The sequence below is a fragment of the Apteryx rowi genome, unplaced genomic scaffold (genome assembly GCF_003343035.1).
Source record: "Apteryx rowi isolate R43461 unplaced genomic scaffold, aptRow1 scaffold_12, whole genome shotgun sequence".
Classification (NCBI taxonomy): domain Eukaryota; kingdom Metazoa; phylum Chordata; class Aves; order Apterygiformes; family Apterygidae; genus Apteryx; species Apteryx rowi.
The window spans coordinates 4,181,898-4,198,572 of NW_020447419.1; the positions used below are offsets into that span (position 1 = coordinate 4,181,898).

Here is a 16,675-nt window from a genome sequence, read left to right on the forward strand (position 1 = left end):
TTTTTTTACACGCTAATCAAAGAGCTCAGGTAATACCCAGACTGCTCCCTTAAGACATACCTAGGCATGCTGCAGGGATGCAGGCCTAACACAGCCCCACAAGGACTTCTCTCAAACATCTCTTTTGCATAAGTATTGCTTTCCTTTGCAGAAAGTCAGCTTTGCAGCAAGTGAAATGCCAGGATGGTTCTTACTTGAAGAATGGAACATTTGGGAAGATCTGTTCAACTGCTGGGATTTGAACTAGAAATGCTCATAGCCTTGTTACAAGGCATCCAAAGATGTCCCAGCTCCCATTGACGCTGCAGTTGCTGTGTTACCCATGACTAGTACAGTTTGCTATGCGCTCCAGTCTGGCCAGGCCTGGCCCATCAGCCACATCCTGACCAAAGTTAGCTGCTGGTTCTAGCCCAAGATCACCCCTGAAAATCCCTCTAACTGCTATGACTTCAGCCCAAGAAGGTCGTAGTTCACACCTCTGGGCTCTGCATTCACTGGATACAAAACAGCTGGCCAGGGTGGATGGTTCCTTCATTTCACATAGTGCCTAGAGCCTCATGCTGTCATGCCCAGTACAGGGGAACATGAGCTACAGTCAGATGATCGTGTTGCTCCAGAGCCAGCTGTCTGGGACTCTGGAAGACAAGCAGTATAAGTGCAGCCACACGCCACCGAAGCAAGGGCTACTGTTGACAGGCTAGGGCTAGCGCATCCCACTCCACAGCAGCCTAGTGCAGATACCTTGACACTGCCCAGATTCGTGCTCCATCACTCATTCCACATACTGATCGAGGGGGAAAATAACACAACCAGCTGCTGTTGGGTTACCTTAGCTGTTCAGGCAAGTCAAGGTTTTACGCTATAAACTTTAGGAGGGGAAGGAGGAGGAACACATGTAAGCTTGAACTGAGACTGGAACAGATTCAGGCTGCATGGCAGGCTTTATTCCACATCGATGGACCAAGACAGAAGGCAGAAGCCACAGAAGTAAGAGTAGTTTTGAGTTGATGGACAGGCTGGTTCCTCATTACACAAGGCCAGAAAAGCCCTGCACACAGCTAGCCATTCTGGGAATACATTTCAACACAGGAGGCAAGATGTGCTTCAGAGGCAGCTGGTTGCACCTGATGAGCTGGCTTGACTGGAAGGGCTCTGGGCCAGAGGGACCAAACAGTACTGTGTCCTCTCTCCACAACACAGGGCATCACTGCAGCCTTCCACATGGCACCCCCAGAAACAGAGATCACATTGGGAAGAGGGTGAATACTTTTGTTTCCGATGCGTCAAGGTCAGCATCTTTTCTCATCCTCTAGTGGGGTTTTGCGGGGGGGCACACACAAACAGACAAACCAAATAACAACTTCTTTCACTAGAGAACACAAATGAGTGTTGCCTCCTGGCAGCTCAGACCCGAGTTGCACTGGTTGTTTTCAAAGCCCAACAGTTCAGTTCTCACTGCCGGTATTTTCCTTTCTCAGTGCTGCCCAGCTGGCACACCTGAACAGGGCCACCACCATCTGCTGCAGAAGAAAATACTGAACACAGGAGGAGGTGTGAACAAAATGCACATTTCAATCCCTAGTTACAATGAAGTTGGCATTACCAGACAACTGGCCAGAATGAGCAAATGGCCATAAAGGGCTCTGCTGTCCCAGACTCCATGCTCATTTGAAGTCCTGCCTACATCAAAGATTAGAAATCCAAGGACAGTGTTTTTGCCTCTCAGACTCGTGTACAAAAACTCTTATTTACTGGCCTATATTATATTGAAGCTAAAAAGTAAACTTGTCACCTACAAAAACAGGTAAAAAATAATAAAAATGGAAAGACATGCTTATTGTCATATTGTAGAGATTCACAGATCTCTGCACATCTTATCCATCACACAAGATACCTGTTAGCTCAGGTTTTTCTTTTTACAGAAAATGAAAAGAACATTCATCTCAGTGGTGCAAAAATCTAATACTGCTGAAGAGATGGTTTTCCATCAGGACTGCACAGACAGTGCGATGAGATCTGGATGCTCATTCTCATCAGCACGTTATGAATTCAAGAAAAAAGAAAAAAGTTCTCTCCTGGCAAGATCTGAGTATGAGGTAAAGGCATTGTTTGAAAGTCCTGGGGAACTGAAATGGATTTGCAATGATCTGCCAGGGATGTTAGTATCAGTAAGGAGAAAGTTGTCACTCTGAGTCAGTATCCTTCATTATGTTTTGCAATTTACTGCCTTCTGTTAAGGAAAGGGTTAACCAGCTTCATAACTATACATACCCAAATCCTGCTTAAACAGATAGGTAGATTTTTAATTACCCACTTCCAGGAATTTGGGCAACATTTAGATCAAACTTTTTTAGGATCCAAGGGATACATTTGGGGTTTTGCAGTGTACAGATGACTGTCAACCTATTTTTATGGGACTCAGCTAAGTGGAATTATGACTGACGAGGACAGAGTTGCACTGCAGTAAGATGCACTTAAAAGATGTAGTCATTTAGAGGGTTATGGCATTACAGTTATGGAGCTGCCTTAAAAAAAACAAACAACAAAAGGAATCCACACATGCACATACCCCCACCCTCAAGTACTGTTCATAGAAGCTAGAAAAAGTTGAAACCATAGAGCATAAGCAGGACAAGTTATTCATGGATCGTAAACAGGTCAACTAAAGACCACTGCAATGAAAGCAGAAGTTTGGAGTTTACTTCATTCTTCTCTCACTCACCCACCCAGAAGGTGTTTATTTCACATTTGCAGTACCACACATCCACTACAGAAGCATAAGTTACTCATTCAACACCACATAGGGAGTGTAAGACTTACAGAGATCATGTACTTCGACGCAAAATTACACCATCATGAACAGGATAGCATCTGTTTCAGTGCTCTTGTGTGGAGATAGCATCACCTTCCCTACCGACAGGGGGAATGTCTCTTATCAATGCTCTTCAGTGGTACCTTATAACTTAGATCCTTAAAGAGGCTGGCTTACTTGTCAGTCTCCAAGAGAGGATTAAAGTGCAACAAGCAGATCTTACACTTCAGACACACATGGTCAGTGCAGACATGGAATTGCAATCCTTTTGCTTACTGCTGGGCAGACGGCAGGAAGGGAGCAGCCTATGATATCATTCTCTTCTTGTGCTTTCCCAATATGGGCTTTAGCTTAGCAATTCAGGCCCAGCCCTGTCCAGTGGTCTGGTACCATCAGGAAATACTTGTCCATAGCTTCACAGAACCTGGTCCGGTACAGTTCTGGAGAGACCACAGTTGGCATCTTACCTAATACATAAGAGTCAAAAGCAGTTAGAATGGGCTGAAGAGTCCATTGTACTAATATGGCAGTACAAACAGGCTTCACATGAAATTACAACACTAGACAGCAGAATGATGGAGACATACTGTACAAGGAAGGGTCTTGGAACCAAGGTGTATTATCAGCCCCCTTTAAAAAAACAAAACAAAAAACAAACAAACAACCCCCCCCCACACACACACACACCCCCCTACAGGACAAGTGAAGTCAAGGCCCGAATCCTTAACACAGAATTGAGATATCTGAGGTTGCAGGAACCACCTAGGTTTCTTACAGCAGCCCTGATTAGTTTTCTTCATCTCACCCCCCTCCTGTTTACATGTCTTTGACTTTTTCCAATAAAAATACAAATCCCTCCCAGCAACAGTTCCACTCTATAGACATGCTCTTCTCATCTTTTCCATGTAGCTCAGCAGTGAGATTCCCTTCCCCTCCTACTAACATGTGGCCAATACTGCACAACAGGAACCCCTCCCCCTCACTCCCACAAAAGGAGCTCCTCAGCTCCCCAGAATCAGGACTATTAGTCAATCATTGGATAAGGATTTCTCCACACTAACAACCCAGGAGTATATCCAATTTTCTGGACTGAGAAGACATCTTTTGAAACCAGACAGCAAGGGCTTGAATCTGCTCTTGCTAGTACCTTTGTATGGCTGGCTAAGATTTTCTGAATATTGGATAACTAAGAAACAGGAAAGAGCAGTCTGTAAGTGGTTGATTATGCCCCATTCCCGGGATTAATAATATTTAAAGAGTCACTCATGAAGAAGGCAGACCGATGCATGGATTTCTCTGAAACTTGTTATTTCTTCTACTCTGCACAAGTTCAGCTAGTGTTGAAACTCTGCATGGTGGGGAACTTGTGGCTTTGCTAGTACAGGTACTGGAAGCTTCCAAGTGAAGAGTAAACATGACCCAAAGTCTTGTTTTTGTTCTGAACTTACCTTGTCCTCCTAAGATGCCAGTCGACTTCACTACCATTTCAAGCTTTTTGTCCCAGGTAAAGGTGCGAATATAGTCTGTCACAAGAAAAAAAAAATCCACACACAAACATGTCATATGTATTATAACCCAAATAGCATTGTTCTAAAATTGATCTATTTCCCCTTCAACAGGGATGTCAAAGCAGTAGGCTTCTATAGCCAGGACTTCAGCACTTATCTCCACCAGCTGCCTCACTTTCTGGAGAACTATGTTTGGACAGGGTGAAAACAGTAGTTCAAAAGCCCATCAAGATCATAACCAACTCTTCCTGCCTCTAAAAAAAAAAAAAACAGATTTCCCAGGTATTCCCTGGGTTTTTCTTTAACCATATTAGAGTTTTAAGGGCTTGATTACAGGAGTCGCTTAGCTGAGAATGCCCCCTCAGAGTGCTTTAGGGTACTGACACCATCAGTTTGTGCACTAACTACTGTCCCTGGATGCCCCAAGTCCCAGAGCCCAACAGAACAGGGCCTTGGAATAAGAGTAGAGTCTTCACAGCCCCTCACAGGTCTAACTTACTTGTATCCTCAGCATGATTAGCATTTGAAATAGCTAGAGATTATGACCCCAGGTTCAAACTCATTCCATGCTAACGGTTTTCCATCCCTGTCCCTCCCAAAAGTCAGCCTGAGTATTGTGGAAGTAAAGCCTGTGGAAGTAAAATAGTTAACCCCTCACAAGTCTTTGCAGGCCTATCTAGCAAAAAAACATCTGCAATGACCTTGCTGAAGTCTGTGTTCCCAGCTATTGAAGGAATGTATTGTCCGTAAAAATAAATAAATAAATAAATAGTGCTATCCATTTTGTTGGAGCCTCCTCTTCTGAAGCGATTCACTCCCTTTTTCTGTTTATCCACACCCCTGTAGTCCTGTGAAGGACAAATCGTATAGTCCAAAGGTATATTAACTCTGTAACAGCCTCTTTAGGGCAGAATTCATATCAGCAGAGGCTGTCACTCTACTACTTTGCGTTTTCCCCTATAGCTATAGTAATAAACCGCTTTTGCTCTGACCTGAACCTAAATTGTATTCTGGTTATTCCACGACAGTACCTTGCAAGTTCTCAGGGCAGCATTTAGAGAATGTTGTGACAGCCTGATGCAACAGGCATGTTCTCCATTTCTGAAGATAGTGTTAAACAGGTTCCTTCAGACCACGAACAGCTGTTCTCGCCACAGTGAGGGAACAGTTACATTTAAGTGTCATATAGTTTATATTTTTCAAATTGGGTTAAAACTTCCCTTTGGACAGCAAAATCCACATGCACACAGGAAGCGGAGTCTCATCCCATTTACCCAAATATTCAAAACTTTTAGAAAACAAGAAAGTAATAATAACCTATAGTTCTTTGTAGCTGGGACTCCAGTTCTCAACTAGGAGTGTTATTAGAATGACTTTCAAGCTTTAACAGTAAGACAGAGTAATCCAGACCTCTGGGCTGGAAACGTTTCTGGGCTAGGTTTCAGGAGTAACTCATTTCAGAGTCATTTCCACATCCTGCAAAATGGCTCCATCTTGAGTCTTGTGCACAAGACTAGTTTGTGTATCTAAAGGTAAGGCTCTATCTTCAAGTCACATGTCAGGGGATTTGGTAAGGGAATTACCAGGTTGCTACTCATGTTATTCAGATCAGAGTACATGATCACAAGTGATCCTGCAATGCTTAACATCCCTCTTCCATGCCAACTTCTCTCCTCGATATTTTTCCTCCTCAGACACCTCCACACAAGTTACAATTTAAGTTCAATGATACTTACATAGCCATTTAACCTTAAAGACTACACACATAGTGGCATAAAAATAATGCCTCCCTACCTCAACTGGAGTCAAAGTGCAGGTCAAACATCAACTCAATTCTTTTTTCTCTGCCTGAGAGGCCTCCTGCATATATTCTTATTCATGCAAATGCTAACACAAGCCCATACGAGAGCTTGGGAGAAGATTTCCTACCTCTACTCTGAACACTGATGGGAGGTGGCAGCAGCATTCCATCAGGGAGAAGACAAACCCACCTGACCTACATCTCTGTGGTGGTGGTACAGTTTTTAAAAGTAATACAAACACCTGCAAAAGAAAGCAGCCTCACTAGCCGAAAGTGAGAAAACGCAAAAGGCAACCTACCAATGATCCCAACCACCAGCTCATTGTTGGTATCATCACGACCCACCAGCAGGGAATAGTCTATGATGAGGTGGCTGGAGAGGAACTGGGAATCACTGTGTATGGAAGCTCTCAGCACAGCCTTGCAATGGGAACGGATGTACAGAGGATTGTCCCGGACCATCTTCAGAAGGTTCTCATCCAGCAGGACAACATCACAGCTTTCCTTCCCTGTGTCTGTTTTAACATTTCTATTCCGGAGGGAGCCCTTCAGGTCAAAAACCTGCAAGTGGAGAACAGCAGTACTTTGTTCCATCATTCTGTGAGGTTTGAGGTTTCAACATGGCCAGCTGCAGCGTTTGAGAAGGCAGCATGGCATGGCAACTCTTTCCTTCTTGGCAGCAGGAAGACTACTAAAAAAAATATTTTCGTACTACATAGAATTAAGTTTCCTGAGTGGTAAATTGTGCGTAAACCTATGTGAAAGCTCTGCAATCTCAATTCACAAGCTTTAGGCAAGATTTTTTTTTTTTTTTAAATATTCAGCATAATCAAAGGAAAAAAGCGAGTCCGTCTTTTTAAATGATATGGGCAAATTCAGTTTCCCAGACAGGTTCTAGGGACTCAAAGGCTGATAACAAAGCCACTGAAAAGGGAGATGGGCCTCAAACAACGCACACTAACATGGGTCGACAAGGCAGGAGACAGACCACAGAATCAGGTAGGCTAAAAGGACTTTTGGAGGTCTGCAGCCCAACGTCCTGCCTGAAGCAAGTCCAGTAAAAGTAGGTTGCTAAGGCCTTGTCCAGTCAAGTTTTGAATAATTCTAGGAATGGAGAGTCCAGAACCTCTCTGGGTCTCCGTTTCCAGTGTCTGACCACCCTTGTGATTAAAAAGGTTTTCTACATCTAGTTAGAATCCCTCAATTTACTTCTTCTCAGAAACATTCACCTTTTGAGGTCAGGCATTGAGAGGGATGGTGGAAAGTAGTGATTCTACGTAGTTTCAGATATGTCAATGGTTTTAAATCCCTTTCAGCATCAACTCTATATTTGAAAGCAGTTTTCCCCAATCATTTCAATGTCTCCATTCTACTGCCTCACAAAGATCACTCTTCCTCTATCAAGAACAAGACTGAATTTAAAGCCTTGTTCCGTGCATTAAGTGGTACAGGGAGAGGACAGTAGGTTCAAAACATCATTAGTCTGCCCTCCCTCAACCCCTGCACTGGCTCACCACCTCTGTAGGTGAGGCCTCTCCTAAACAAATTAGTCTGTATCCTAGTTAGTTTTTCTAAAAGCTTTGCAAAAAGAATTCACATTTTCCTAATTAGACTGGCAATGCAGTCAGTGTCTCAAGCACCAGAGATGCAGGGAAAAAAAACATAAGACTTCTAATGACTACAGCTTTCTGAACAAGCCAATATAGTCATCAAGTTACTGAGGATCACATAACAAGAAACAGGCACAAACGCTCATCTCTGAAAAATGCTAGATATAGACAGCACAGGCGAAGATAAAACACAACAACAGAAATGGCTACCAGTAAGCCAGAGCTTTCTGCTCTCAGCCAGGAAACGGAATGCACTGCAGGGGAATACAACACTTGGTCGCACCTGACCAGCACACTTGGTTCTTACCTGAGCCATTTTCCGTCCATAGAAAAGGTTTTCCATGACAAGCAGATCCAGCTTCTTCTCGGTATTGTTTTGAGAGTTCTTGTAGCCAATTCGATAGACCCCAAGGATTTTGGCCAGTGCTGTAGGCTTCTGATGAAGAGAATACATTGGGTATGATTTCTATGTACAGGAAATGACCAATCAACTACTCAAAGGGCCACTGTTTTGTCTGCCTGTGTATCACAGCTTAGAAGCTCTAGCAAAATTCCTGCTTTTCATCTTTAAACTACATTATAACTCATACCCTCCAACATATTTTCTTTTGCTTAAGTGAAAGGGGTTAATGGAAACTATTACTAGTCCATAAAATACAGAACAATGACTAAAATAAAGGTTGATTTTTTTTATTACCTTCTGCTGAACTGCATTGATGATGTAAGTGAAGTAGTGTGGAGCAAAGTCAAGGAATGACTGGACCTCCAGACGAGGCATCTGCTTCAAGATGAATCTGTCATCTGTTTTAACATCAACCAGAGACAACAGGGTTACATATTGCAAGTGATGTATTCTTTTAAAGTTTTTTTTTTTTAGGACTGTCATGTGGTTGAAGCAGTTTGTCTGAAAATTTAAGGACTGTAATTCTCTTAAACTGTTAGCTACAGAAGGTCATTTTTTAGGAACTTTCTTACTCCAGATGTTGAAAGCTTTCTTTCTGGATTTCAGCCAATTAGCAAATCAGGGAGAAAAGACTGCCTAAATTAGATTTACCTCAGCTACATCAGCTCCTTATACAGACAATAGAAATAACCTACAGACTCTTCCAGAAGATTATTCAAGACTTGCTTTAAAGAAGGGCCTAGAATAAGCCACTAAAAACAAACAAACAAAAAAAACAGACTACAAAACAAACAAAAAAACACCCTACAAATCAGCTACAGCATATGGAATAAAAAGCAGCGTGTTTGATAACCATACCTTTCTTGAATTATACTGAAGTCTGTTGTCTGAAGCCTGCCTAGGAAACTACAAGCTTTCTGCTCAACTTGTCTCCTTAGCTGCTACCACTGGAAACAGAACCTCCCCCCTACCACCACTTCATTTTTCTGCATGTACAAAAAGATGGACAACCTGACTTTGAAAACCTCAGAACAACTCATTTAGCTTTCCATTCTGATTGACCACCTGACACAGTCAACAGCCCTCTGCTAGGGGTAACCAGGATTTAAATAAAAAGGTTGGGGGGAAGAAGCTGCTTTTACCCTCAGTCACATAGAATGCAGCTCCAGATTTGCCACCTCGTGCCTGCCAGGGCATAGAGTGAGAGAGAGAGCAGATGAAGTCCTCTTCACTGCTCCCCAGTATCACTTCACGCATCTTGTGAAACTCGCCAGCATAATAAATCCGGCAGTAGAACTTAGCATTTGCATCTGAAAACTCTGTAAGAAAAGGTCTTCCTGAGTAACAGTTATGAAGATTTCACTGATGTCTGGCAACATTTATTTTCCTAAACATCCCCCACCGCCACCTATTGTACTTCAAAAGTTTGAACTGACAGGACTTTAGTGGAAAACTTGGGGGTAGCATATAACAAGCCCTTCAGGTTAGCTCACAGCATATACCAATGAAAACTGTCCATACAAAAGATCAACTGAAAATTAAAAGTTTTGTGGGGTGTTTCCACATCAGAGATTGATTACGATCAGTAGAAATGCAATTGGTCTGTTCCGATTTTCTTTTTCCTTCCTGTGCAATGCAAAGGAAAATAATTTCATCAACTTGAAGGTTTCTCATAACAGGAAGACAGCAGTACGTCAAATAAGACTTCAAGTTATCAATTACAACAACTCACGGAGTTCCACATGGGGATTCACCAGCTGTTTCTTCTGTCCATCTCCTCCATCTGCCTCATCTGAAAGCACAAAGGGATCACTCTCTGTAAGGCTTGCTCATTATTATTACCCAGAAAAAGCTATGCAAGATACTACTTGTAAACTCACATTACAAGAAAATTATTTTCTTTTTTCAAGAATAAATAGGTAACTAAAATTAGAGAGATGGTTATGATTATATATGCTAGAAGATGACTGTTGTTCATGCAATATGTAAGTGCAAGCTTTTTCTTCATTCTCTTTTCCATGAGCTGAAGCAATGAAAAATTAAACAGGAAGTGAGGAAGAGAGCCTGGGCTGCTAGATTAAATTCAGCTCAATTCAAAGGAATTTGAGCCCAGCCTACTCAATGTCTGGACTGTCCCTATAGTTTCAGGGGCTTGAAAGTCTCCATTTCTCTTCTCATAAGGCAAAGCAATGTCTTCAGGAGAAACCTATATTTGATGCTCAAAGCATTCATTTTCAAAAGATGTTGAATAATCTTTGACTGTTGAAAAAAGTCAGAGCTGGAGTCCTTTCTGGGCTTTAAGTATGAATAAGGTTTGGGAGAAGAAACAGTCCAATGCAAAAGATGATCAGAAACTGGTACCTTGAGGTTCTGCTCCTTGGTTTTCCGTTCCCTCTTTGCCCATCTGTCCAACCTGGTAATAGGCACTGTCAGCACCACGCAAGGTCTCTTTCTTCTGGGAAGACAGGTCTGGGCTCTTCCCTCCCGTGCCACGGAAGAAAGACAGAACACCAGATGGTTTCTTTGCTACAGTAAAGAAAGAAAGAAGTTGGTATTGACATTTACAGAGGCAGTTAAAAATAAAAAAATAAAAGCATGACTCATACAAGCACTGGCCATTCATTGTTCTAAATGGAGGGATGATACTATTCAACTGTAACTCATTTGCTATTCTTCAGGCAACCAAGGTCCATCAGGTTAGCTGATTTAGTGTTCTGAGCATTCTGGAATGCTAGAGTCATTTGACATAGCGTGTTTCGCAAGGATGGGGAATTAACTGCTTAAATCACTGCTACTGCAGGAGTGAAGTGTCAACATTTCAGCTGTAGCAAAGACAATTCAAAACAGGAGCTGTCACAAGATGGACAACTTAAGAATATGGGGAGAACCCCCCCACCACCACAAGTCTACCCCTTTGAAAGAATGAATGGCATCTTGAAAACATATAAAACAAATGTAAGTTAAATAAATAAAGTGTAAGTTAATAAGAACATCCCTTCTCCCTTTCAAAATATTTTAGTTAGCATCTTTTCAAACAGGGCAATGCCATAGTCAAAGAGGTCAGAACACATTGTGGGTGGCTAGACCTAAGAATAATCTAAGTTCCATTACATAATAACAGGTTAAAGCAGTAGATAATATTCTGATCTCATAAGAAACCCAATAAGCCATCACGGACACAGACTTACAAAGTATATAACATGCTCTGTATCAAGGCAACTCCAAGACAAGTTGCAACTTCAGCATGAGAAAGTTTGGTAAGCCCACCTGAAACAATTTGGATTTGGTACTCAGGACGCATTTTCCTTGTTCTAAGTTAACCCTCACAAGAGCTAGAACTCAGCTTGTCAGACTTGAGTTCACTCAACCTGAAATTAATGTTATGGACATTATTTTGGCAAAATGGTCTTACGCTGTTCTAGTTCTGCAGTGCGATTTGAAGGACCCATGTTTGCCTCAGGCAGGCGGACAGGGCTACTGCTCTTTGGTTTGTTGTCTGACATGCTGAAAGTGGGGGAATAAAAACATATTAAGTCAAACAAATGCTACCGAGTGAATTTAATGCTTCACTTCTGTACATTTAGTTCTCCTCCCTGCCTAATGCTAAGTACAGGTAAGGGAAGGGGATACAATTTAGGGTGGTAATGATGTGGAACTCTCCAAAGTTGTCCTCCACCTCCCTGAGGAAAGTATACACCCTTCTGAATCTGATTCTCTCAGGGCTTCACTGCAACAGCTGCTTCCATCATCACAGAGAAGTTCAGGCCCAGTCATCTCTATCATGCACACAACCAGGGGATCAGGTGATGAAGCCAGCACAGCCCTAGGGTAAAATGGAAACTCGGATACTGTATGAATGTGTTAGTGACCTGGAACATGTCGGATTCCATCATAAGGCAGAAAGCCCAACAGAGGCATATTTTAAGGGCCGTTCCCCATCCTAACTTTCACTTCTTCACCATAATGACTCTGCCTATGCTCTAGTATACTGTAGTCCCTTCATGTAACCTGTTTGGCTGGAGTCCTTCTTCAGAACTGTTCTTCAGAGATGCTTTGGATAACTCATCCAGGGCATTTCTGTATTCCTTGCAGCTGAAAGAGGGGGGGGGAAAAAAAGGAAGTCACTTGTTCTTTAGGAATCCTTGCAACACCAGCTCAAAGATTCAGTTCAGAGACAACTATCAGAAACAAACCCACAGTAGGACACCTTCCCACCATAATTAGGTTTAGTTCCCTTGGAACAGAAGCTGCCTTGGATCATGCTGCAGAAGATACCCCACTTTGCCACCCTCCTCCCCCCACCCATGCCCACATATGAACAATTTAAGAATGAGCTACTTGAAAAGTCTGTTGCCTAGTGACATACAAGCCCCAAGATTTACTGAAGCACCTGGCTTGGAGAGCTCAGCAGTAACAAAAGCTACCATGACTATGAGTAATGGAGAGATTGTGTTATGAATACCCAGTCTTTGTCCCCTAGCTCAGTTGCACTTCTTCCACGCTGGAGAGCTAAGCAAATTGCATTTGCAGTTCTTTCTCTAACAGTGTCAGTTTCCAGGGAACACCACACCCAGCCAACTCATTTTTGCGTACTGAGTTGGGAAAGATTAGCCTGAAATCCAGTTGCAGGTTGAAAAATGCTACTGTGACGTGGAAGGTGGGTATGGACACAGCTTCAGCTCTAGTATAAACTCTCAAAGAAGCTGAGGAAAGAAATTCTGTTTGTTCCCTACCAGAGTTTATGCATTCCTTGCACACAAAAGCTGCAAAGTATGATGTGTTAGTTTAAACCTCAGAGGAACAGCAAATCACACCAGTACCTGAGAGCAAAAGCTATGATGGAGCTTGGTTCTTTCTCACAGACTGCAATAGGTACACGTTCATGTTCATACATTAGGTAGTGCTTATCTGGGTCACTGAACAAAAATAAAATAGAGAGAATGTTAGTAGATTGTAGCAGTTTGTGGAAAGCAAAGGTTAAGTTTTGGTCAGAACTCGAATTTCATCACTGCACTCTAGACACAAACAATTCCTTGAACTGCAAGTCTCAACATGGAGCCAAAGAGTCCCAGACCAGCTTCTCCCATTAGACACATTCATAACTATGTGGTTAAATGTAAATTTAATGTGTTAGGGCAAAAAAAGTCATCACTTCAAGCAAGTTTATTATAGCAGCAAACCAGCTCCAAGCTAGCGTATGAGTTTATTTCTGTTTAGCAGCCGCTGTTTCCAACAGCGCCAAAACCTGCTTGTGCTTGCTTTGACTGTCCTGCAGCATGGCCTGCAGAGTGAAGCAGGAGCATGAACTTGGACACCTCTGAACAAAAGGTTTAGGACACAAGCCTCTAAAAAGCCTCCCAAACCTCTATCAGATTTTTTCACTCATCTGTAGGCCCAAATCATTTACTTTGTACCTCACTAGCCCATGGCTTCCACTACTACTTTAGGGTAGGATTCAAAAGAGTTACACTCAGGCTGCCAAACATTAGGCTCACATCAACGAACAAGAAACACTATAATGCACGCAGACCGAGTAGCTGAAAGACTTTCCAGCCTGCCTATTTTCACATGGGCAAGGAACTTGAGGGCACAAGCAGTAGCCATTGAACCTGACCTACACCCAGACAATGCCCATTTGGGTCCAACCCTTGGAAGAGGTCTGGAAGCAAAAACAAAAGAGGCAAGCATGTAGCTTTAGTAAGTCTTCGGTAAGGAAGGACATTTCCTCTCCCTCCCTGCAGCAGAGGGGTTAGAAGACACCCCCTTCTCCCCCCACCCAGGAGTTCTGGGGCCAGATGCCTGCCAGGAAGAAGAGATGAAATTGATAACATGTATGCACAAGGGTGAACTAGGAGAAGGATCCGAGTCATTAATAAGGAAAGGGGGTGACCTACAAACACCTAGAAGAGACACAAGAGTCTTCCTGCCTTGAGGAAGATTTACAGTTTATTCAAAGGCAAAACCTAGGGAATGACTTAAATGATCTAGTAAGCAGAGGAAGCATGCACAGCTCTGCAATTGGACAAGGCTGCCAATTTGGTATTTCACATATATTAGGCAGTACTTACAAGGGAAATGGAATGGGGTTATAGCTGTTTCCAGGCAACAAGTTGGCCAAAATAGCTTTCATAGTAGACTTCTCCTTCACTTGGCTGTCTGTAGATCCCAGCGAGTGTCCATCGAACACATCTGGAACAGAGATAACTTAATTCTGCACCACATAAACTTCAAGCTGTGAATTTGAAAGGAAGCTAGTAGACCACTTTATTTCCATCAAGTCCTGTAGTATCTTTCCCTAAAACATTTCAATCCCAGAATACCACAGTTATTTTCCCCAGTTAGGAAACTGGGCCCAAGATCTAGTGAATTGTCTAAAGCTATTGAAAAATCTACAACAGAACCCCAGGCTCTCCCCATTCCCACTCTAAATTGTTCTTCTGCCCTTGTCTCTCTCTCTCTCTCTCTCTCTCTCACACACACACACACACAGTATCTCAACTGATGCATAAAGTATCACATCTGCAGTAATAACTTGTTTTTAGAAGGCTGACTGACTCCACCTGTGGCCTAAAGATAGCCATGAAGAGCATTTGAAAACAGTATGTATTGTTTTGTCAGGGAAGTGTTGGAGACAAAAAAGAAAGCAAGTAAGGGAAGGAGAGCAGGAGAGAGAGAAGCAATGCTGACCTTAACAAAAGAGACAGGTAGGTTTCTTGCTAGTCTGCGTATAATATACCTCTTTTGCAGCTGCAGAAGCATCCTTAGCTATTAGCCTGAGGCAGAGTTTGCAAAAAAAAAAAAAAAAAAAAAAAAAAAAAAAAAATCTGTGTTCATCCTGAAGCGGTGTACTTTCAAGGAGCAAAGGGTACTCTCAGTCTGCTGGCTGAAGCAACTGGTTCTAGGCATTATGCTTCAGAGTTACCAAAGCTGCCATTTCCTAAACAGATCCCATGTGCTTGCCACAGAGAGGCAGGAGAAGAAATACAAGACCACAGTTGAATTATACCTTCTGAGCTGCTGGTTGTGTCCTGTTCAGAGAGCGTGTTGGCAAAGGACGAGCCGCCGGTCAGCTGCTCCGACACAACCTCTGGAGGGGTGGGCAGCTGAAGATGGGTGGAGCCTGTGGAGCTCTGACTGGATAAAGTGGTCAGGAAACGATCCTCTGAAAGTACGAGAACAGTTAAGGACACAGGAAAGCATTTCACATGGCCGTCACAGGTGATATTGCTTGCCTCCAGACAAAGCCATCACCAGTGTCTACTTTCAAAAAAGTTTTTTTTTTTTTTTAAACTTAGAAAGCAGGGAAGATCACCCAGAGGAAAGGAACTAGCAACAGATCAGTGTAGCACATAAACCTCCAGAAGACACATAGGCTTATATCCCCACTGCCTTCAGCTCCCACAGACTCTCAGTATGCCTCACAGGTAAGACCTCTCAGCACCTATAACCACTTCACAAAACAGGCTAGACACATTTCCCAAATTCTGTGCAGTAATTCTGTTATTTAGAAAGACTCCGAAGTTTTTCAAACAGTGATCAAGTTCAAAGGCAAAACCCTTGATGGCCAATTTAGTGTCATTAGTAACACAGCCCCACATTTTGCTTTTTGTAATGGTAAACTAGAAATTGGTTTATTCCCATCTTGTGCAATGGGGATTCACTGTCAAACATGGTAATTTAGAGAAACAAAGGCTCCCATTTTATGTCAGAGAAAGGGTTACAGCAAGCTTCTTTTTGGTAGCTTGAGAAAGGACTGGAAAAAAAAACCAAAAACAAAAACAAACCCAAAAGACAAAAAACAGACCTTTCTCTCCATTTTGCAGTGCTGGAGAAACATTGCGTGGAGAAGCATCCATGCTACCGATCTAGAAAGAGTAACAAAAGATCAATGTTGATGCTAGGATCTTCACAGCCATAGACCTTCCTCTCTCTGTGGAATACTTGCAAAAGCAAGCTTACTGCAGCAGAGTGCTCCCACCCACCATTCCTATCCTCAGCACCGCCACCGTATCTGCCACCACGTGGAAGAGACAAGGCACAGCATCCCAGCTTTCCCCGGCTATCATCTCTGTATGCTACTTTAAAGACAGCATTCCTTCTCTGTATAAGCCTACTGGCAGCTAGATCAAGGTTAAGTGTTTCAGCATTTAAAAGTATTTGTTAAGTGGAAAGGACACATGTACATACAGTGGAGCAAATCCAGGGCCTCAAAATGAAAGAGATTTACCCTTGGGATCCTTAGCACACTTTGCTAAAATTAAAGCTTTTAGGAGTTCAGCCTTTCTGTATAACACTCATCATTGTATCATCTTGCAGTATGGACATTTTCTCACAGTACCAGCTCCCAGATGTGGGGTTGTCCAGCACACTGGCAACTGTCAGTCCTCCTAAGCAGGACTCCCTTTGAGAGGCAGCAGTTCCAAAATCATTTACACATTCCCCTGGTCAGATGCCACAGGACACCTCCCAAAGCAGAGGGGAGCCAACTGACTTATTATCAGTACTGCCTGTGTTCTTTGCTCTGCTTACATTACCCATATC

The 16,675-nt window shown here is 42.8% G+C and overlaps 1 protein-coding gene across 9 annotated transcripts in view; it reads right to left on the reverse strand.

The window, feature by feature from the left end:
• PIKFYVE (phosphoinositide kinase, FYVE-type zinc finger containing) overlaps positions 1-16,675 on the reverse strand; it is a 96,626-nt gene that overhangs the window by 12,269 nt on the left and 67,682 nt on the right. For 2 of the 9 annotated variants that reach the window (XR_003257288.1, XR_003257290.1), the window contains exons 28-41: positions 15,939-15,999; positions 15,141-15,296; positions 14,203-14,323; positions 12,955-13,050; positions 12,143-12,226; positions 11,547-11,638; positions 10,496-10,660; positions 9,867-9,926; positions 9,277-9,453; positions 8,429-8,532; positions 8,039-8,167; positions 6,421-6,682; positions 4,261-4,335; positions 2,821-3,279 (exon numbers count right to left, since the gene is read on the reverse strand). Coding sequence is in view for 5 of the 9 variants with exons in the window: in XM_026088921.1 (XP_025944706.1) it covers positions 3,164-3,279; positions 4,261-4,335; positions 6,421-6,682; positions 8,039-8,167; positions 8,429-8,532; positions 9,277-9,453; positions 9,867-9,926; positions 10,496-10,660; positions 11,547-11,638; positions 12,143-12,226; positions 12,955-13,050; positions 14,203-14,323; positions 15,141-15,296; positions 15,939-15,999 (1,698 nt within the window). In the remaining 4 variants the exon portion in view is untranslated. The other 7 variants (XM_026088921.1, XM_026088925.1, XR_003257287.1 and 4 more) reach the window with 6 other exon arrangements.